Source organism: Notothenia rossii (assembly GCF_949606895.1).
Source record: "Notothenia rossii genome assembly, chromosome: 8".
NCBI classification, from domain to species: domain Eukaryota; kingdom Metazoa; phylum Chordata; class Actinopteri; order Perciformes; family Nototheniidae; genus Notothenia; species Notothenia rossii.
In genome coordinates this window covers 31,080,884-31,105,295 of record NC_136906.1, presented here as the reverse complement: position 1 = coordinate 31,105,295, position 24,412 = coordinate 31,080,884, and the positions used below count along the sequence as shown (strand labels likewise).

The window sequence follows — 24,412 nt, the reverse complement described above, 5'->3', positions numbered from 1 at the left end:
TCTCCAAATCTATTCATAACAAAGATGTCAAACTTGGTATACTGGCTCCCTATAACTTTGCGCATAAGATCCCCAAACATGGTCCTAATAACGCCAACATCTGGCCAATGTTAAAGCACTTTGCATTATTTTTGCACAGTTACCGACCTTCTTATTGTTGTAACAGATCATTTTTACAATGTTATATACAGTGGTTCTTTCACTTAAGTGAAGGATCGGAATACATTATAGACGTAATGTAACAGAAAGCACACACATTTACATGTTTGAGTTCATCAGAAGTATTTTATTTGTGTTTTCTGGAACGGTTTGCTTGGTGTTGACAGATGTTTGTTCTCTCAAACTTCCTGGCTTTCAGAGCTGACCTCTTCATCGTCAGTGTACTCTTTGGTGATGATCAACACTTTCTGGGTTTTTGTGGTGGCCGGCGGGCTGCAGGACGACACAAACAGTTAGTCTCTATAACAATGCACCTTTTTTCTTTTAACCTTTCATTTTACATTTAATATACACACCACTGTAAGGTTGTTTTTTCCCCAATTTTAACCCTTCTACAGAAAGTCTGCTTAGCATTCACACATCTCCATTTATTTTTATTAGTTGCAAGATATATTATGTGTATGTTATTTGTGACTCGGACACCATTTTGATTGTCACTGTGGTTATTATGTATTAGTTTATTTGTTTTATAAAAATGAAAAAATGGTTAACCCTTTTTTCTTGGTAAATAATCATAATTTGAATGAACTACCATTTTTGTCACACAAATTTGATTTATTAATCTGTCTCCCAGTATGGGCCGGTGCATTCACCTGAACAACTCTCCGTCCAACAGCCTCCTGTACTCTGAGATCTCCATCTCCAGCCGGGTCTTGGTGTCCAGCAGGACTTGGTACTCGTGTCCCTGCCTTTCTAGGTCGGACCTGAGCTGAGCTAGCTGGCCCTCAAGGCCCAACACCTTGTTCTGGTAGTCTCCCATCATGTTGGAGTAGCGGTTCTGTGTGTCACCGAGGGTCCCTTCCAGAGACGCTTTCTGAAGAAGGAGAAGAAAGAGTGTGAGGATTCAAAGATTCATAGGCTTTATTGTCATATGTGGAATAGCAATTCAATAAGATACCACAGAATGCCATACTATTTATGGTGATAAAATATATTTTAATTAAGATTGAATCCACCTTTATTAATTCCCAAATGGGAAATGTGTGCTTCATTCTGGTGTTATTTTACAATTGCAAACAGGCAAACTGGCCCTTCTCCAGCTACCAGTCCACACTCCATATTTAGAGAGACCTGATTACTTCTTCCTCCATTGATTGAATGCTACAGTATACCCACCATGCTAAGCTGTGCTTGGAGCTCAATCTCCAGGCCCTGCAGCGTACGTTTAACCACTGTTATCTCAGAGCGAGAGGACTGGAGAGTCTCTGTGCTCATTGCCACCTCCTTATTGAGTTCTTCAGACTGCAAAACAACAAGAAAACATTGAAAAGTACATTATAAATCAGATCTGCTTATAAATCAAACTGTATTAAGATGACATTGTCACTTTCAATTCGCAAACCTTTATTGCTCTCTCTACCTCTAGATGTTTTTATCTTTGAAAGTCGAAATCATGACATGGTAGGCTAACATTTTTACCCAACATCTCATATTTTTTCCAGGTATATCATATAATATTGATTTTAATTGTCTTTCATTGCATTAAAATGCCTTTTATTATAGAGACAGAAAGATAGACTGGACTGCTATAGTTTTTTTGTGAAGTCTAGTCTAAATGAGGAAAAACACAATCTTGCTAGAAATAATCCTGTTTGAGGAAGATGATTTCAGAAGTAATTAATGAAAAGTTATAAAAGGGTTTTTCATCAGATGATTGATTTTGCTCACCTTGGCCTGAAACCAGACATCCAGATCTCTCCGGTTCTTGTTTGCCACGGTCTCGTAATGTTCTCTGATTTCACCCATAACAACAGACAGGTCCTGCTGCGGTGCGGCATCCACCTCCACGTTCACCTGACCCCCCACCTGGGAGCCCATGGCCAACAGGTCCTGCAAGAGAACAGTTTCAAGAAAAAATTAAGTTGAATATAGAATAGGTGTTAGTTTGTTCATCAGAATACAAATTTGAGTGTTTGTTGCATGCTTTTCTCATTTTCATTTCATCTTTAAATGATTCTCCTTTTAATTGCTTTAGACTTTGGATTTGTCATATGTTGGGACATTACCAGCACCCAGTAATAAAGATTGGATTTATTCGCAGTCCTTTTCTGAGATACTGGTATGTTGAAAATAACTAAATTCCTTTCATTTTCGATATTTTACTTCTTTTTTAAATCCAGCTGATTTAAATCTTATTGAGTATACAGGTTGTCGCCTACCTCCTCGTGGTTCTTCTTCAGCTGGATGAGTTCATCCCGCAGAGACTCGATATTCATCTCCAGATCCGATCTGCCCAGTGTCAGCTCGTCCAGGAGCCTCCTCAGCCCGCCGATGTCCCCCTCCACCGACTGACGCATGGCCAGCTCGTTCTCATACCTGCAACACACCAACCATTCCATTAGCTACTCCACCCGAAACAAACCCAGAGAAATCACAGCAAATTCTCATTTCAGTGCATACTATAGGGCATACTATAGTGCATCAGTACTTGATAAGGTGTGGCTTATTTGAAGATAATGTGCTTACAGTACAGGATTCTTTCTGTTGATTAAACAACTATGAATATCCAATAATAATAATAATAATTATTATTATTAAAGATATATATATATATATATATATATATATATATATATATATATATATATATATAGATACTATATTATAATAATAATAATAAATAATAATATCTGGAGTTGACGGCAAGAGGATAATATATAAGGGGGCTAGCATATGTCCTCCTAATTTCACCATTATACTGATAAATCATAGTCAGCAAGGGCCGAATAACAAAGAAATAAAAATAACAATAATTAGTAAATATAGAGAAAAAACCCCACATAAAACAATTTATAAAAAGGTAAACATGATCAGGAAACTAGCATTAAAGGTATATTTTAGTAACCCATTGTTATCTATTATATGTCTTTTGTTTCTAATTACCTGCATTTTGCATCTCTAATTGTCTTTAAGTTCTAGTGGCCTTAACTAGGCTGGGCTTTGACAATACATTGAAAAGCTCCAATACATTAAATAAATTATCATGATCTCACTTGACCCTGAAGTCGTCAGCGGCCAGCTTGGCATTATCGATGGCCAGGTACAGAGATCCATTTGTGGTGGTGGCGTAAAGGATCTGAAACAAAGAGGACTCACCGTTAGTCTTTTATTCATCATCAGACTCTCTGAATAGAACGTGAGACTCTAAGACAACATATTATCTAAATTCTGCAAAATGACATTTCTGCAATGAAATGATTGAGTCCCAGTCTCCTCTGCAAGAATGGGGAAATGTGTGCAATACCTTTTTCCCTGTCACCACTTTGCATCTTCCTCAGTAGCTATACTTGTGTAATGTTTCTTGTACCTCTCTTTGTCTTGGATTGTCTGCATGTGGATTGGGTTTTATGACGTGGGTGGAAGCTCAATCCAATTACCCTACATTGCGAGACAATAATGTGAAACCTGACTCCCTCACCTGGTCCTGCATGTCGCTGATGGCTGCCTTAAAGCCGGAGCAGTCGTGGCCTTCGGGTTTGGTCTTGTTATCCAGGAACTCTCTGATCCTCAGCTCCAGCTCCCCGTTGGCCTTCTCCAGGATGCGCACCTTGTCCAGGTAAGTGGCCAGGCGCTCGTTCAGGTTGGTCATGGTGGCCTTCTTGTTGTTGTCATTTACATCTATGGTGTCTTTCAGGTTGAAGCCTGACCCGGCTCCGGAGGAAAACCCTGACCGGGCTCCGGAGGAAGACCCTGCTCCGGCCGAGGAGAAGCTCCTGGGGCCACTGCTGGAGATGCGGACCCCGGACCCCCCGGCACCACCGTACACGCTGGGGGCCCTCATGGAGCCTAGGCGGTTGCTCGAGGAGAAGCGAGCGTAGGAGGTCATGGTGGAGGAGTGCTGCTGCTCGGGATGCAGAGAAGAGTAACGCACACTTTGTACTCAGATGCTTTATAGCGCCTGGAGTGAGGGGAGGGGGGCAGGGTCCGGCAGGAACACGACAAACACAGCGAGCAATCACAGCAGGAATTTCAAGCATCTGTCTGATGTCACTCTAAAAAGCCACTGTTTGTTTCTGAAAAGGTCTCTAAGGTAACTCAATCATCGTGTTTGTTCAGGTGTATCTCCTCCTAAACCTGCAAGAATCTACCTTTTTTATCTATCTTATCAGATGTGGAACTTGTTCAGACCCTCGACCCTCATCTGCCCCCCTCCCCCACAATGGATTCCTGTTAGCATGTTGAAACCTGTATAAGTCATTTCCCCCTGCAGAGCCACTCACAGACGCCCGCTCATGTCTCTTAGTGTGCAACAAACAATGGAGCTCTTTGTGCCGACGCTCTGTTTGCTGTCCCTTAACATGAGCACACATTCACCCTGAAGTGGCTTTATGGTGAACATTTTTGAAACTCAAATACAGCAATCCCACAAACCCACTTTACACTTTATTGACTATCAGTATAAAAAAAATCTCTCTTGATCCTTTAAAAGAAGAATGTCAACTATTGCAACAATATTCTGATCCTTTAAAGGTCACCTGTTATGCAAAATCTACTTTTGTATGTCTCTTCTACATCAACATGTGTCCTCTCTGTGTAAAGAGATTCTGAAAGTTATAGGAAAAAAGATTCGCTCACCTTTGTCCTGATCCATTTATATAAAAACTGAAAGTAGTAGTCTGAAAATGAGCTGATGAGATTTTGGCCACTTTATGATGTAATAACGATTTGCTTTGGCTAGCGTAATTATTAGCCAATAACTAACCAAGGTAACCCCTCCACCTTATCTCGTGAATCTCCTCCTAGAGCACTATTGTGTTCTTTGTAACCAAATATATCTCAGAGGGGCATGGGAAGGGGCTCCTTATTTTCATCTAAAGTAACAGACAGAGAGTCAACACTTTTGAAACAGGGCTGAAACAGAGGGGATTATGGGATGCTAAAATTATCTGTTTGGTATTTGGAGCCAAACACTTCAGAGACATGTTTTGTATATATCTGAGATCTATAATATATTGATGAAAAACAGTATAATAGGGGACCTTTAATTGTACATTTAGCTATCAAAGAATGACAATATGTATTACTACTTCCACTTCCTCCTTCATACAGTTTTGGGTTTATAAAGGTGCACACTTTGTTTTTATTTTCAGAGAAAAAGTCTTAGGAACAGGTTTCATTTATTTTATAACCGTTGTTTGGACTTTATTCTGCCTGTCTACACTGCATCTCCCTTAATGCATTTCCTTCATTCATAAATCATATTTTGGATAGTGTGTGTGTGTGAGTTTTATTTTATTGACATGGCTACTCAGAGGCAAAAATAAGTATTTGACTTTAAAACCGTAGCTTAAAATAGAACGTATAGCACCTAATAGAATAATATATAATGAAAACTACTGTTTTGTTATAAACATATAGAACCAGGTGATAATGGATGACTCAAATGTTCCTTTTGTCCCAGTATAATTGAATTACAGATATCTGCATAATACATCCATTAACCCACTGAGGCCCACAATAGGACATTTCCATTATTGTATATGTTTGTGTCTTGCCTTGTAAATTATCATTTTTTACAGTATTATCAAGTTTTACACATCCCAGAAATCAACATAACCTCAGGTAATGTTATATGTCACTCATTAAATACTTATATACACTATAATAGGGGATGTATGCCCATAAAACAAAAATGGAGCTTGAATTTTTCTGCTTTTTTTAACTTATTTTATTCAAACAAAAAACAAAGACACTTCTAACCTTAATATTGAAAAAAACATTCAACACAGAAAACTGCAAACATTTGTTGGGATTGTGCGAGAAGTGATTTGAAGCTTCTATCTTCTTCTGTTCATGAGTTATGCCCATTCTTTTGGGCAGTGTCGATGGGTGTTGCAGGCAGTTGCACCTCATTTTGTTAATAAATGCAGTCTAGTTGTTTGGGAGAAAAGAGCATGGAGTGTGGTGAGTTAGTTTTGGTGGTCCTGTATACACAAAAGTGAGTTGCTGTTCTGTCCATTTAGTCTTGAGATCAGATTTTCTTTAGTGTGTGGTGGGGAGTTTGGTAGTGTGGCGTGAGTGGCTGGAGTGGAACATGGCATCCGTCTATATTGGGACGTCATTTAAAGTTGCAGGTAGGTGACCAATTTCAGTTACAGGTCTTGCGGGTACAGTGCAAAAATACCCATAACACCTGTAACTCAAGGGGAGTTTAGTTAGTTTCATGTTAGGTAGTTAGAGGGGCATAGCTGTGGTTATGAGGCTATGTATGGGCTGTTCAAGCTCTGGCTGCAAATGTGTTAGTATTTTCACTCTATTTACATACATTTTGGATTTTAGAGGTCACCTATTATGCAAAATGCACTTTTTGATGTCTTTTAAACATAAATATGTGTCCCTGGTGTGTGTGGGGGTACAACGGAGCTGATCCAGATTTTCTGAGAACTTGACGTCATTACTAAAATATGGGCTGGCTTTACATTGAACTCTTGGCAACGTTCCGCCCACGTTCCAACCTATCCTCCCCATATACAGTCGGCTAGCTGAATCCCCTCCCTAAGCTGTGTGTCTGTGTATTCAGCAGGATGTCTACAAGAGGGACTTAGAGTAAAGTTTTGATATATATAATACATACAATGGCACTGTTCTAGCGGTAAAAACTGAATAGATAACATGTCAAGCTGTGTGCTGTATCAGAAACAATGCACAACGTGTTTTGGAAGTAATATGGTCTGTGTTTACATTAGCAAGCATCGCTAACACTCAGAGCTTTAGGCTTACTGGAGAGAATATTTGTAAAGAAGCAGGATATAAAAGGTATTGTCCTTGTGGTAAACCTGTGAGAGAGAGAAATTGTTTGAGCTCCATACTGTTTCAGAAATAATGCTTGATGTGGTTTTGAACATAACATGGCGTTTAATCACGGCAGCATTTGGCTGAGTTTCTGCCGGTAGAATGGACACTTCTCTTCTAAGAGCTCACTGCTTGCATGTGCATGCTCCAATGGGACGTGGCCAGCAGCAGTTCAGTTACAATTAAAGTGCCAGACCCATATTCAGCATTTTTTTAAACAGGGCTGTGTGGTGGAAATTCCACACTTAATCGCTTTCTGGTAAGAAAATAACAAATATACAAGCTTAAACCAAAGTTGTGCTATTTAATAAAGAGTTATAGCATTTAACAATCAATCTTATTTCCAACTGGAAGGAAAGATAACCTACACCAATGTGTGCTAAAGAAATCTAATCCTGTTACATAGAAATGTGATTTATACAGAGGAGCAGGAAACAAAAGGGACATAAAACAGGTAAAATCCATATGATAATTTGCCTGACAATTGTCCAGTGACCATGTCTGTCCAGTGTAGGAGAACAGAAGGTTACCAGTCTTTTGTATTAAAGGTGTGATAAACCCTGGGAAAGACAGCCCTATTTACATTAGGACTGATACATTCAAACTGCGGGAAAATTAAACCAGAGAAGGAAGTTATATATTTAAATGAGACTTCATGTTAAATCTAACACTACAGGCTGAAATAGAGGGGTATGAGGCATGGCTACAATGGGTGATCTGTTTGGTATTTTGAGCAAAACGCTTCAGAGACAATTTTTGTATAGATATGGCCCTATAATGTATCGTTCAAATATAGCTTAATAGGTGAGCTTTAATGTGCTACTAACTATTTGGGCATAGTTAGAGAAACAATAGTTTCTGTTGTTGGTGTTTTCCTGTTGGCAGTGTAATTCTGGTGTTCTGTCTGGGCTTTATTAGTACAAAAAAAACATTTATTCGGTTTTTTGTGCTATCACTGTTGAGCTAGGTAGTTTTGGACCTAGCTAACTGAAGGTGCGTCAGCTACTGCAGAGTCCAGGAGGATAGGGTGGTTCATATGGAATAAGTAGATGGTACCAGGAGAAAAGTGGGGTAACACTCTATATTAAAGTACACAAATTAACCATCAACTATAGTTGTTAATTAACATGCATTTTAGCAGTATATTGGCTCTTTATTAGTCATTATAAAACACTTATTAATGCCTTATTCTACATGACCATATTCTACAAGTAATATGCCATTAGTTGAGAGTTTTTCCTCAATAACACTCTAATTAGTGCTTATTTATTGTAAGTAAGGAAGTTGTTTTGGTCTTAATATGCTCTGCTCAATATGGGCCTAATAAGTCCCACAAGAATAGTAATTCTCCCATAATAACACTTAACAAATATGATCTATTCTTATCTAACAATACATTAAACTATAAGTGTTAATTGTGTCTAAATTAGGTATTTCTATCTAAGAATATGTTCCCTATTTTAAAGTGAAGTCTTGTTCATAACCAATAAGCTAGTAGTTTGACTCTAATTGACCTGAACATGTTCCCTATTCTAAAGTTGCCTCCTCTTTACACTTTGTAAATACATTATAGCACACAACTACTGAAATTAACCTCAACAGTACATGAACAAAGTAGGCACACGTTGAAATATCTGTTTTATTAATGAACCACTAAAGAGAGGTTCAGACACATACCAAAACATGTCAAGTTTCTCCAAGGCTGAGAACACATATGCAGCCTGTACTTTTTAATAAAAACTGATTTTTAACAGATTGTATGTATTTGTGATCATACTGTGGGACCTGCTTGTATGTACTTACACAATAGGTGTACTGTTCTCTCTAAGTGTTGTACTGTCTCAGTGTGAACATAGATTAAACAGCTAGCCAAACTCTTTTGAGAGCCAGGGAATGAGCAGCCATGCTCCTTTATTGACTTATTTGCAGTCCGCTGACATTCAAACGGAGTGAAACTATACAAAAATAAGTTACAAGGCACTTAATGATCTCATACATGCAAGTGTAACATACACAGATTAACACATCCATCTTCAACAGAGAATTCAACTCATCAGAGATCAGCACATGCATGTTCCAGTATCTGTCAACTCTTTCAGGTACTGAGCATGTGGTGCTGTACTCTGACACATGTGGCGGGCAGAACAGGAATGCTGGTTTTAGTGCCATGCGTCTCCATGCAGTTAAAACCTTGCCCATCTCCATGATTGACCATACATTCATGGAGTCTGGTCACAGCCAGATGGAATATGACAGTGTTCATGCAGCCATTGAGACCGCCAGAAAAAAATGGCCTGTGTACAGTCCGGAGGGGTACTACACTCTTGTGAGGGTGGCAAGGAGGAACAGGCCATACAAGGTGATTGAGCTTGGGCACAGTGACTTTTTGGATTTCAAGTCCTTTTCACAACACACGGTCCGAAACAGAACCAAAGACACAGAGGGACAAACAGTTTGTTGGCAGAAAATGAAATGGCTACGCCACACAAAAGAGGATCCGAAAGGGATTCAGTTCAAGTATGAGCTGTCCGACCAAGCTGCAAGGTGGAAAGCAGGAGACCATAGGTGCTCATGCAATTGAACCAAAGAAGATGCACACAGGTCCACCTGGGATCACTGCTGTGAAAAAGAAAGACGTACTCACACAAATGGGAGTATCCCTCACTCCTATGTGGACTTCTACCAGTCTTTGCAGTTCATTCAGAGTAGGCAGTATGTTGTTTCAAATCAATCTGAAACGTACATGATCAGCATGAAATATGCTGTTGTCGTATGTAATTATATTGCTACATTTGACATTCCCAATGTTCTAAAGTATTTTTTGGTTTGCCAAACAGTTATTAGGCCAGGTTTAATGTAATGTATTGTTATTCAGTGAACTAATGTGAAATTGATATTTTATATTATCACAATGGACTCTGTATCCTATTTTCAATTGGTTATTTTGGGGAAATGGTCATTAATGTTTTTTTTTTATAATTACATTCAATGAACTAATATGATACAAGGATATTTTTATTATAACAATTGATTACTGTTACTTTTCAACTCATAAATGTAAAGCCTTTTTCCTATTTTTATCAGATACGCCCTTTTTCTTAGTGTATATGAGATAAAATCTTAGTTCCAAACAAGGTACAATACTGGCTGAACAACATTTGCTTACAGTTAACAAAAAAGAAAACAGCATGCATGGTGTTCAATCAATCAATCAATCAATCAATCAATAAATCAATAAATCAATCAATGTTTATTTATATAGCCCAATATCACAAATGTTACATTTGTCTCAGTGGTCTTCACAGTGTGTACAGAATATCAGTATGACAATACGACACCCTCTGTCCTTAGACCCTCACATCGTACAAGGAAAAACTTCCAGAGAAAGCCCCACAGTTTAAAGGGAAAAATGGGAGAAACCTCAGGGAGAGCAACAGAGGAGGGATCCCTCTCCCAGGACGGACAGACATGCAATAGATGCCGTGTGTAAATCGAAAAGATAATACATTTACAACATAGGTAGTCCAAATGTTTGGAAATGCATGTGTCTATAATAAGAAGATGAATCTACGAGGATGTCAGCAATCTTGTGGGAGCCATCAGGGAAGTAGTATGGTGAGAGTCTGGCAGGCCCGCAGAGACAGGTTCAGCCACGACTCGAAGTCCAGGACTCAGATCCAGTGCTCAGGATAGAGGATCCAGGACACACGACCACAGCAACAGGATTAGCCTTGACTCAGAATCCCGGCGTATATATGGAAACAAAAAAGAGATTTTGGGGAAACTGGGTAAATCGGAACATGAGAGTACACAGGTACAAACAGTCTGAAAGACGGAGTAAGGTCCCCCCCCCAACAGTTCAAGCCTATAGCAGCTAAACTAACGTGTCTACATACATGCACTCCCTTAGGATAGGTTGAGGGAAAAGGGTAGCAAGTAAGAAGTAAGAAACAGAGGTGGAGAGGCACACGCAGGGAGAAAGGTCCCCACTGGAAGCTGAATTTGTCAGAGGTAGGAATGGGTCATTCGGGTCCCACACTCCCCGGCCGGGCTAGGCGTTCTCTGCAACCTGTTACCGTCTAATAGAACCTCGAGAGGTCAGAGAGGGGAAAGGTTTTGGATAAATATAATATATTAAAAAAATATAAGATCTAAGTTTTTAGGATTTAAGTGAAAGAGTAAGAACTAAAATGTATAGGTAAAGAGGCACAATGTATCTACGTCAATGCACTCTTATTAGATTATTTTATTTGATCACTATAAGCTTTATCAAAAAGGAAGGTCTTAAGAGTACTATTAAAAAAGGATAGGCTGTCTGCCGCCCGAACACAAACTGGAAGCTGATTCCACAAAAGTGGAGCTTGATAAGAAAAGGCTCTGGCTCCCATTGTACTTTTAGAGACAAGGAACAACCAACAACCCTGCATTCTTGGAACGCAATGCCCTAGTAGGACAGTAGGGTATAATGAGTTCTTTAGATGGCGCCTGCCCATTAAGGGCTTTGTAGGCGAGAAGAAGAATTTTAAATTCTATCCTGTGTTCTATAGGGAGCCAGTGTAAGGCAGCCAGAACAGGAGTAATGTGGTCCCTTTTCCTAACTCTGGTTAGTACGAGCTGCAGCATTTTGAATCAGCTGAAGCGACTTGACTGACTTCTTGGTACACCCTGATAATAAAGAGTTACAATAATCCAGCCTAGAAGTAACAAATGCATGGACTAGTTTCTTTGCATCGTTTTGAGGCAAGATATGCTTCATTTTGGCAATGTTGCGTAGATGGAAGTAGGCGGTCCTTGAGATTGATTTTATGTGGGCGTTAAAGGATAACTCCTGATCAAATATAACACCAAGATTCCTTACAGTCTCACTGGAGGCCAAATGAATGCCATCCATAACTAGTATATCTCGAGCTGTGGCTCTCTGTCAGCCTGGCTACAGTGCTGAAAAGAAATCTTGCATTATTCTTATTCTCATCTATTAATGAAGAGTAGTAGGCTGCTCTCGCTTTACGCAGTGCTTTCTTATATTCATTGAGAGTAATATGCCAAATTAAACGAGATTCTTCAAGTTTAGTGGAATGCCATATCCTTTCAAGTTTTCTCGACTTTAGCTTTATTTTGCGGGTTTCGGCATTATGCCATGGAGCTAATCTATGTTGTTTTATTTTCTTCTTTTTCAAAGGAGCAACAGAGTCTAATTTTATAAGCAGCGCATCTGTAGCACTATCAACAACATGATCAATTTGGGGTGGTGTACATTTTGTATAAGTTTCCTCCCCTACATGCAGACATGCTATCGAGTTAAGTATTGGTGGAATCTCTTCCTTAAATTTGGCTATAGCACAAACAGATAGGTTTCTGCTGCAGGAGCTTTTAGCTAATGCTTTGTAGTCTAGTAACAGTACTTCAAAAGTTACCAAAAAATGGTCGGATAAAGCAGGATTATGCGGTTCGACTAATAGTTGCTCAATTTCAATACCATAAGTCAGAACAAGGTGGAGAGTGTGATTATAGCAGTGGGTTGGTTTATTTACACTCTGACGAAAACCAACAGAATCTAATATAGAGTTAAATTCAACAGTAAGGCTATTTTTATCATCGTCAACATGAATTTTAAAGTCACCTACAATAATTACTTTATCTGTTTTAAGTACCAAAGCTGATAAAAACTCAGAGAATTCTGATAAGAATTCTGAATAAGGACCTGGTGCACGATACACTGTAACAAATAAGATTGGCTGCACAGTTTTCCAGGTCGGATGCGTAAGACTAAAAACGAGACTTTCAAAGGAGGTATAATTTAATTTTGGTTTAGTATTGAGTCAAAGATGGCTGCAACTCCACCTCCTCGGCCTGTGCCACGGGCAATATGAGTATTGATATGGCTGGGTGGAGTGGCCTCATTTATACTGACATATTCTTGATGTCTCAACCAAGTTTCAGTGAGACAGCATATATCAATATTATAATATGATATTAAATAATTTATCAGTATTGCTTTAGATACTAGAGATCTTATGTTTAAGAGTCCACATTTAATCTTCCTGTTTTCTTGCACTGTAGTAGTTGTTACATTTACTTTTATTAAGTTATTATGTGTGACACCTCTATTAGGTTTTACCTTAAGTTGTCCTTGGGCAGACACACACACCGTTAATATTGGGTATTTTATTGGAGAGAGCGCAGAGAAACATATAACACTGCGACTCCTCCTCCTGTTCTCAACTCCAGTTTGTCATGGATTAAGTCCACAAAGCTCTGAAATGTTTGCTGAAATGAGATCTGCTCCTTCCAAAGTAGGATGAATGCTTTCTCTCTTAATCAGACCAGGTTTTCCCCAGAAGGCTGTCCAATTATTTACGAAGCCCACATTATTTGCTTGGCACCACCGAGACAACCAGCGCTGAAACGATGACATGCGGCTATACATGTCATCATTGATCAGATTGGGGAGGGGACCAGAGAAGATTACGCTGTCCGATATTGTTTTAGTATATCTACACACCGACGCCACATTAACTTTGGCATTCTGATTGGCGTAAACGAACATCATTACTACCGACGTGAATACAATCTTACTGTATTTACGTGTATTCTTAGCCAGCAGTTTAAGGTGCGCCTTAACGTCGCCCGCACTGGCCCCCGGAATGCATGTGACTGTGGAGGCTTTGGTCTCTAAATGTACGTGTCTCATAATAGAGCTACCAATAACCAGTTCAGTAAACGACCAGCCAAAATTGAAGGATCCAATGTGTTTTTAAACGGAGCAGAATTAGAACTAGTCCCCCGATTCAAGTATCTTGGGGTAATAATGGACTCGAACTTGACTTTTAAGAAACATATTAAGAAAGTATCCAATACCGTTAAATTCAACTTGCAACATTTTAGACAATTTAAACCTTTCTAACTGTCAATGCTTCAAAGTCATACCTCCACTGTATGATTCTATCCCACATTGAATACTGTTTGACAAACTGGTCGTTTGCTTGTGCCACAAACCTGAAACCGATTTACAAGAGAGCTATCAAGGTGTTTGACAGAAAGCCACAGTCATACCACCACTGTACCATCCTTGATGAAAACAATTTCTTGAGTATTGACCATTTTAAGTCTTTTAAAAGTATGTGCTTTATTTATAAATGTTTACATGGACTGCCCCCCCCCCCCCCCCCCTCTCCCTTAGGGGAATTCATCCACAAAAAACACACTGAACGCTGCACTAGGTCAGAAACCAGAGGAGACTGTGAAGTCCACCCTAGACAGACCACTTTTGGACAAAATGTACTTTCCATTAAAGGCAGCTCATTGTGGAATATCTTCCCAACTGAGATACGGGATTGTCCCACTCTCAATAGCTTCAAAGGTCAACTCAAAGAATGGTTAAGAAACAAACAGACGCGCAATCACCGCTAAATGCTACAGGGGTATCTCCTCTTGCACTTTATGTAGCTCTTTTATCTCCTCCCAACCCAGTCTCATGGCATTTCGTGTTCACCAACACGATTTTTAATCTATTGATTCGTGTTCACCAACACGATTTTCCCCTTTTTTTCGTGTTGCACAGCACGATTTTAAAAGCAATGTATTTATATTGGTAGTCTCACGGCATTACGTGTTATAGGAAGACCGGAAGCTGTGTTGTTCATAAAAACATGTTCTTACTCGATATCAAGCCACAATTATTGCTTTTATTTTAAATCGTATAATTTCGGACTTTTGTTGCCGTCTGTGAGGAAAATAAATGGGGCTGAGAGCCTCAGGATACTGAAATCTGTATATTTGTAAAACTTTTTTTCCTTCTAAGTTGTTATTCTTTTCAAAATAACACACTGTTATTTACTCACCAATAACACACAATTATCCTTGTTTTTATTTATTTGTTTAATTCCATAATCTCTGGCTTTTTTGGCGTCTGTCAGGAACTGAATATCAAAATAAAAATAACCGGAAACAGACGTAGGCATTTCGAGCGATTACCCAAGATCCTCAGCTATGGTTTAAGCTCGCCGATTGGATGTTTTAGCCGCAATGCATGCTGGTATTTGGCATTTATATGATATGAAATCCGGAAAACATTTTAAAAGAATAAAATAATACTTAATTCCGTGTGTTCTTGCTTTTCTCTTTGAAAGTTATCACATAACGGCATTGTAATACACGGTTCGGCTGCATTAAATATTACAGATCTGCCGTAGTTCTTTATTTATAGAGCTCTGATGAGAAGACCTTTGGAAAAACTGGAAGAAATGCCGCCGAAACTGAAGACTTGACGTGGATCATATATATATCAACAATCAATTTTTCTTCACACAATTCGTCTCCTCGCAGTATCAACACTAATTCGGCTGACTTTTACATTTGATCCAATTGGTAGATAGGATATATTCACACCATAACGGTGCACAGCTGATATAAAAGGACTTGTAGTTTTTAAAGATATTACTGATTTTCTTTGAATATAGGAATGTAAATACTGAGTCTGAAATAGTATAGCAATATGCTGTAAAATTATGTGAAAGCATGAATAAAACTACACATCTTCAGATGTTGTACATACATAAGTGTCCTACACTAATAATAAAAAGTTATTATGGCTGTGTGCACCTTGTGTGCACCGCCTAGTGGTTAAAGCACGTTATTGAATTATTGTTTTTATGTGTTATATTTGATTAAAAAAATATTAAGAGTACATACTTTCATAGGGGGAAAGTAGAAGGTCTGTGATAGAAATATAGAATATAAAAAATCAAGAACATACTGTAAGTGATCTCTACAATAAAACAGTTTATTGCTGGATGTACAAAGATATTAATATGAGGATGTGCAAAACAGAAAAACGAATGAACCTTTATTCAAACATTAAATAATACTTTAGATTAAGGTCTTCTTTTAAATAAGAAAAAAGCTTTGGGGGTATCTACAGATAAATATTAAGCCTGACAAAGTACTTAACGTCTAATATATTGCTTTCCTGCAATGTTGACTATGTTGAAGCACTTATTTTAACTGATATCATACATATGAATTATACTCTTATGTATGTAGATAGTATAAGAAATGTGCAGAATATGACAGTTTAATGGTGGTGGTACCATGGTGGTACACACATATTGATAGATGTCTTGTAATGCGCTGTTGAGGAACCTGTGACCCAAGTTTTTCATTCATTGCATACACAGTTGTGTATTATGATATGTCAATAAACTTTTGAAAATCTTGAAATCTTGAAAGGGATGTGCAAAATAGCCATTATACAGTCTTTAATTAACTATTAGTAGAGAATAACGAGTAATGAATATACTTTATTACTCGTTTCCATTCATGTCAATTGCAGATAAATGTTTAGTCTTCTCAAGCACCAACTATCAAATATCTCTCCTGATTGTTGGCACTTGACAATCACCTTCCCTGAATTTTACTCAGGTGTAACTAAAGTCTCCTTTAAGGGTTGTTTATATTTCACATCATTAATCAGAATCTGCAAAGTAACTCAAATAAATGTAGTGGAGTAAAACTACCAGGTTAACCTCTGAATCAGAGGCGCGGGAAGGTATTTTGAGTGGGGGTGCTGAAGTGCTGGACTCCAGTGAACACTATTACGGGCACTATAGAGCACGCACAAAAAAACTCCCCACACGCAAACACACAATAAACCCGCGACTGTTACAATGAAGGCTCGATAATCAGCTCACGGCATATAGGCAGGGGTAAAGGTCTATTTTTTACGAGTGGGGAGTGGACCTCACCTCCTCTAGAGGGGTCCGGGGGAATGCTCCCCCGGGAAGATTTTTTTTAAATATTGAAGTTAAAAGCATCAATCTGGTGCAGTTTGAGAGCAACATTAAGAGATCTATGGATACATCTCTCAACACCCAGATGAAACACAACTGTAAGCAGATGTTCTTTTTCTTTATGGATATTTTACAAATCACTCCCCTTTCAAACTGTATTCTTGTTTTACTGCCATATAGTATTTCATAATTGTTTTTCCTTTATTCTCTTATTTTTTTTATAACTATAATGATCATATGAAGGTGTGCCGCGGAAATAATCTTTTGAATATTTTTTGACCAAACCGTTTGAGACCCACTGAGATAACTTAGACTAAGGTTAACTATCTAAACACTCAGAGAGTCCTTTAGCTCACCTGAGCCTCTCAGTCTGAGAGGAGAGCTCTCCTCCAGCTTGTTGTGGAACAAACAGCTCCTTATGTCCGTTAGTGCAGCTAGCTAATCAGATGCTAACAACACTTTCCCTGCTGCTGGCACCGGTCCCTCTCTCTCTCCCCCTCTCTCACACACACTAAATGCGCTATTTCCGCACACACACAGAGCCGCGAGCTTGAATGAAACAGGCACACTTTTACTTCCATCCAACTCTCTGATTGGTCTGGTGCAGCGCCATATAGACTGAGAGTTACGTCATCTCCGTTCACTCCAATAGAGAGGCGAAGTCCCTCCCTTTCCGGGGGAGCTCATGGGACCCCGGAAGCGGAAAATTATACATTGAATTCAATGGAGAGAGAAAACGTATCTTTTGATCCCGTTTGAATTGTGCCACGAACTACACATATGATGTTTGTCAATTTAAAAGAACATTTTGCAAGTCAAAAAAATTAAAATGTGTCGTAAAACTGTGAAGTAACACATTTTGTTGTGTTAAGCCGCTCAGTGAACTACATGTCTCTGGTCCCGCACAATACGCGTCACCAACACAAAGATGGCCGTCACGTTGGCACATTTCACCTCATTCTTTCAGAATGAGAATAAAAGTATAAAACGAGGTGAAAATCACTACAAGTCTGGGCATGTTGAGAGCTGTACATACACGAAAGGGGAGTTAGTCGGTTCTGTAAGAGCCAGCATGCGGGACCGGCTTTACAAAGTTTCGGGGAGTAACATGAGTGCAATGTTTAACGTTAATGTCAGTCAATAAGGAGGAGAATGAAAAAGAAGATGATGAACCACAGACCCGGCATATAATGACTGCAGTGTGCAGGGCTGTGTTAATTTATGTTACTGTTATCAATAGCATTAGTTGACTGAGAAAACCGTCAAGAAAAAAAGTTTAGCGATGTTACGAGTCGACTAGTATAATATGCCCACGGCTGTGATTGACAACCTGGACAGCCAGTCAGAAGCTAGAATGCCAACCTAGAGAGCCAATCAGAACCTAGAACGGGTGTACTGTATACGGGTGTGTATGCTATGGATAACATTAGTGTTCACAAGAACAAGGTACACTCCCGTGTTTTGTTTTAGTTGCTCTTCCGATTGAAGCGGCCAGTTTTATATCGACTATATGTGTGATCTCCTTTTTACATCTCGTTGTGTCATTTGAGTTTATTTGCTGTGTGTAGATTCAAGGATTTTGGTTATCTTGTCAATTTTTTTGGTTATCAAGGCACAGCTGTGTGTGACTCCCTCTGGTACACTGGTATGTGTTTTCCTAATGTAGAGAGCATTGATTAATTCATAAACTACACACTGAGTCTAGATCCTGACCAAATCCTTTTTTTTTTATCAAATGTTTTTAAAAAATGTAATGCACATTTAAAAAAATACAATGTACAATCACAACCAATACAACACAAATTACAAAAAATACAGAAAAAACAAACAACAACAATCAGACAAGAGGACAAAACTATGGAAAAATAAACCCTCCCATCCCCAGATCCGGACCATCCTTGTATTGCTCATTCAATCTATTATAGCATGTTAACAAACATGGTACTTACTTTATTTGTACAGATCTACATGGGAGAGGATGGCGCGATGCAGAGTGCGGTCTGTGGTTGTGCACGGGGGATGTACAAATGCAGCCACGCTGCAGCATTGGCAATATTTGCCATGTGGCAGATCAGCTCCACAGAAGTTGAGTGCCAGTGGAGGAAGCACTGGATACCTGCACTGAGACCCTCACCCTGCACCCTGAGTCTCAACTCTGTGTTTTTCAAGCCTTTCCCTGTTTTTTTGTATTAAACAAAACATTAAGCTTTCCCAATGGTGTGGTTTTCGTTTTGTGAAAAAGTGCAAATGCAGTGTTTGTATATAATAACCTAACCTCACATATTTTTTTGCTGTTGGTCATGAAATTGCTCCTGCTGGCTTGTTCCAGACATTTTTTCCTCCGCTCTGTGTCAGTGGGGAAGCCGTACATTCGTAGCCTACTCCTTTCTCAGAGCGATTTGAGCATCCCCAGGCAGCACAGCAAACCATGGTGACGACTAGGAGGCAGCACAGCAAACCAGGACAACACGGAGGAAAAGGCACAGACAAACTGCATGATATGCTATTCAATGTTTATTGAATTGCATGTATTTGCAATGGATGTTCCTAAAACAACACATTTAACATCATCATCATGCTGCTGCTGCTGCTGCTGCTGCTGCTGCTGCTGCTGCTGCTGCTGCTGCTCCTTTGATAGTCTGTCCTTTCTGAAAGCCATAAAGATGACATTAGTCATTTAGATAACTTGTGTCCTCAATTACCATGGGATTACTGAAACTACCATGAATTTAAGAAAATGGTAGAAATGAATCTAATCTGAATTTTGAAGCATTCCTTTAGATCCCCTCCCTCTAAATATATCAATAAACATTAGAAAGTGATTCTCCTGACTACCATATAGGTTTAAGAAGATAATATTGGTTTTAAAGAATTCAAAGCTATAAATAAACAGCAACAGGCTCTTTAACCAAGGCACTGTTAGCCTAACATGTAAACTAGTTGTTCACACTAATCCTAATATTATCACTTAATATTAGCAAATTCTATTTTATTTTTTAAAACATTGATGTAAATACATACACATATCGATTTATTGTATAAATATTGCAAATCAAAACCTTTATTCACTAATAATTACCAAAAATCGTAGTTCTATCTCCTGTTATCAATGCATTCACATTGCCCCCCATGAACTTCCGGGGAACGATCCTCATCTACATGAACCACGTGACGATAACAGTTTTTGGACTTCCGCTGTCGTAACTCTTCTATCTATAGGGCGCTGGTCTGGTGTATTGCCTCTGTTGCATTCACTGAACACGGGAAATTACAGTTCTGCCGTCCTTTCTAGTGTCTTGATGAGGTTCACGTAAAGCACGGTTAATGTATTATATTATTGAGGTAGAATTGTCCGGGGCTACAGAAAAAACATTCGGGGCAGGCCAAAATATCATTTTACCAACAATGTGGAGTTTATTGGCTACATATTACACAGATTATGCACAGCGGGAGCAGCAATAACCGTCAAATAATAATTCAGACAGGGGAGCTCCGCACCCCCTGCCTGCCGCTAGGGGGTGCTGCAGCGCCCTCAGCACCCCCCTTCCCGCGCCCATGCTCTGAATTGTAGTGGAGTAGAATTACAAAGTAACAATGAGCTGTCATGTGGGTATATATTAATGCTGCGCATTATGGACACAAGCGATTTTCACCCATTTATTAATTATATGTTTTACATTTGATAACACCAATGTGTTTAATACTGGCAACTTCTAATTGTGGGAAAAACGAAAACGTTCAGTAGAGACGTCCCATAGCATGTGTAGTCCTGGGGGGGCGTTCGATTCCAGTTTTGGATAGTCTGGCGTGGTTTCGTTCCATTTCAAACAGCTGTTTGACGCTCGGCGTAACCTTGGCGCACTGCCATTCCAACATCCAATCCCAGAACTTGAAGATTAATCACGGGGACTTTAGTCCTAAACGATAGCTGGGTATTATGGGTAGTGTAGTGTCTTCGGCCATCCTGAACTCGAAATGCGTACATCTGTTTCCGGTTATTTTTATTTTGAAATTCAGTTCCTGACGGACGCCAAAAAAAACAGAGATTATGGAATTAAACAAATAAATAAAAACAAGGATAATTGTGTGTTATTGGTGAGTAAATAACAGTGTTTTATTTTGAAAAGAATAACAAATTAGAAGGAAAAAAAGATTTACATATATACAGATTTCAGTATCCTGAGGCTCTCAGCCCCATTTATTTTCCTCACAGACGGCAACAAAAGTCCGAAATTATACGATTTAAGATAAAAGCAATAATTGTGGCTTGATATTGAGTAAGACCATGTTTTTATGAACCACACAGCTTCCGGTCTTCCTATAACACGTAATGTCGTGAGACTACCAATAGAAATACATTGCTTTTAAAATCGTGCTGTGCAACACGAAAAAAAGGGGGAAATCGTGTTGGTGAACACGAAATGCCGTGAGACTGGGTTGCTCCTCCTGCACTTTATATGTCATAGCTGCTACATTGTACTGCCTTGTGGCAAATGCTTGTATGCTGCTCATGCTCTTTCTGCATATCATGTATTTCTGTTTGCCATGTATATAAATGTTATGTTCATAAATGTTATATGACGGGACTACGGATGGAAATTAGCTCAAAGCTCAAATCCGGCTCATTTTACATTACATTGCATTTAGCTGACGCTTTTATCCAAAGCGACTTACAATAAATACATTCGACCAGGAAGATACAACCTTGAAGAAAACAGAATCATATAAGTACATCAGGTATCACAGAGCCAAACATTTCAAGTGCTACTCAACTGGCTTTAGATAAGCCAGTCCTTGATTAGTATATAAGCTCTGTTAGCAGTTCTTTGTTAGTAATTCTATCGCTCGAAGTGGAGTCGAAAGAGATGAGTTTTCAGTCTGCGCCGGAAGATGTGCAAGCTATCTGCTTTCCTGATTTCAATCATTTATATTTGAAAGCATTATTTTGTTTAAAATGTTCATTAATGTGCATTATCCCGGTTCAAATAAACAATTAAATAGAATAAATAAAAGGCCAGCATGTATGTTAACACTACCGTGTATGCTAACGCTAGCGTGAATGCTAACGCAAATGCTTGCGCGAATGCTAACGCATTTTCTCATTGTGTTTAAACATCTCCAAATGTCTTCACATGAACACACAGGGTTGGGTTGTAACGTAATACATGTAACGGCGTTACGTAATCAGAATACAAAAATCAAGTAACTGTATTCAGCTCGCGTTACATTAGAAAAACAAGTAGGGGAGAGTGGGATGAGTTGAGCCATTTTTTAGTTATGCTGTCCTCTAAGCAAGGAGAAATTACACATAGAACTAAAATGAAAACACACACCTATAATTCAGGATGTCTCCTATCAATGGCAATGATAATAATTAATATTTGATCCAGGGCAGTGAAAATATTACTTCTTAAAAAAAAGAAGAACTTGCCCCAGTGTAGGGGTAAGTTGATCCAGGTCAGGGGGTAAATTGAACCACGGTTCAAACCTGGGCATACCTGTTCAAACCTGGGCATACCTACAACACATCTTAAAGGTAACTATAAACAATAAATAACAAACCAAGTACAAGCTTAGTTTTTCAAATATTTTTAACATACATTTCGATTGAATTGATATTTTCTTTTAACATGTTAAAAGGAAAATTAATCATACAAATGGTGATACAATTTCATGCATCTTACCAATCAAACGGTGAATTAAATGTAGCCTACAATGAGCTCTTATTATCAACTTGGCGTACTTTCATTAATTTCTCCATTGAAGAACTGGCTCAACTTACCCCAAGGCCCATGGTTCACTTTACCCCATAGCCACCATTTTAGAAAAAATAGACTAGCATTAAAATTCAGAGTCATCTTTAGCTTACAGTTTTTCTCGATTGCTAACACATTAAAATTATACATAAAGCACAATTATTTTAACTGACACTAAAAGAGCAAAACATCGGCTCAAATCTCCAAAACTCTAAACACGTTTTCAGCTTTTAACACAATTTGCAAATCAACATGGCACTTTTTGCAAACCACTGCACACGTTTCTCAACGTAAGACACAGGAATCTGACATAAAGTCACTTGTTAGCAGGTTTAAAACACTGATATTCAAAATGCCTCACACATGGACCAATGATCAAGAAACACGTTCCACCTGACCAAACACCTGATAGCATAATTGTTGGCTCATCAATCAGGATGTTAGCACTATAAAAAGACCACAGGTGAGTACTTTCTTACAGCAACAATGGAAGCCAACATGGAAGCAAGAGGAAGAGCAAGAGGAAGAGGAAGAGGTGGGCTGAGAATGAGAGGAGGAGGAAGAGGTGGTGTCAGAGTGAGAGGAGGAAGAATGAGAGGTAGAGGTAGAGTTGGAGGGAGAGGACATGGTCAAAGATGAATACTCTCTAATGAAATGAAATGTTATCAACCATGGTCTGACGATGAGAGAGGCTGGACAGAGGGTTCAGCCTAGTCTAAGCTGATGTAGTGTCCGGATACTTAGACTTGAAAACAGGTTAGTTCCCAGTTTTTAGCTCTTTATTAGTCATGATATATCAGTGCTTATATCTGTTGTGTGAAACGTATTTACTTCATTACTGTAATTGAATTGTTGGTATGTTGCATACTATAACTGTACAAAAATCCTGCACAATGTACTGTGGTAAACTTACTTTTATGCAACACAGACACTGACCAACCATTATATCGTTGTTGTTTATCTGAAGGACTGAGAAACAAAGAGGTGCAGGTGGAAGTAAGGATTTTCAATGAGGCACAGGAAGCAGCAGTTACAAACTGGTTTTTGGCAAACAATGCCATCACACTTAGAGAGATCCGAAGCAGAGTAACTATGTGCTGAGATGCATGTTGCACAATGTTATCTTTGAATAAAATATGATTTTTTTCAACAAGTCATTTGTATTTATTCATTTACTGTATTTCTGTATACTCAAGCAATCTTTCTCTGTAGAAACCTCTATGTACAGAGCATAGCCCATAAAAGATTAAAGTGCTTTAGATTATGCTCAGCAGTTGTCACAGTTTGTGAAACAAGCAGGACCCAAATGCAGATATAAACTGAACTTCCTTTATTTCAAGGCTATGAGATATATGTACAATGACAAAAACAGAACACTCACCGCAGAACTAGTCAGGGAACAAGACGAACCGACCAAGACAGACAGACAACCCAGAACTTAAATACACACAAGACTCAATCACACAACAAGACACAGGTGAGGAGGTAGGAGAAAACACAGGGGCCCAGGTGAACATAATCAGACCATTAGACACACCAGGGAAACTAATGACAAGAGGAAAACACAGGGAAAAGGACCAGACAATAAACCCAAAGGAAAACATGACATGGAAAACAGCAAAAACACCCAAACCTACAAAACTATAAACGTGACATAACATGAGAATCGTGACATAACCCCCCCCTCAAGGGACGGATTCCAGACGTCCCAAAAAAATAAAAATCCAGCAGGGTGGGTGGAGGGGGTCTGGAGGACGGGTCTCGGTCGAACGGCCCGGGGGCAAGGCAGAGTTCAAAAAGGGGAATTCGGGCGGACGGCCCGGGGGCAAGGCAGAGTTAAAAAAGGGGAATTCGGGC

At 39.0% G+C, this 24,412-nt stretch overlaps 1 protein-coding gene and 1 long non-coding RNA gene across 2 annotated transcripts; both read right to left on the bottom strand.

The window, feature by feature from the left end:
• Positions 1-301: 301 nt before the first annotated feature.
• Positions 302-4,045, bottom strand: LOC307015543 (keratin, type I cytoskeletal 50 kDa-like; the record flags this gene model as incomplete). Its single annotated transcript, XM_079644217.1, has 7 exons — positions 302-432; positions 813-1,033; positions 1,336-1,461; positions 1,888-2,049; positions 2,379-2,535; positions 3,213-3,295; positions 3,638-4,045. The coding sequence occupies 7 exons, from the start codon at positions 4,043-4,045 to the stop codon at positions 339-341; spliced, it is 1,251 nt and encodes a 416-aa protein (XP_079500343.1). The 3' UTR covers positions 302-338.
• A 6,193-nt stretch (positions 4,046-10,238) lies between these two features.
• Positions 10,239-18,323, bottom strand: LOC307015553. The gene is made up of 2 exons (XR_013801574.1): positions 17,156-18,323; positions 10,239-10,741 (listed from the first exon to the last, which is right to left on the bottom strand). It is a non-coding gene; the product is annotated as an uncharacterized lncRNA (long non-coding RNA).
• Between the last annotated feature and the right edge of the window lie 6,089 nt (positions 18,324-24,412).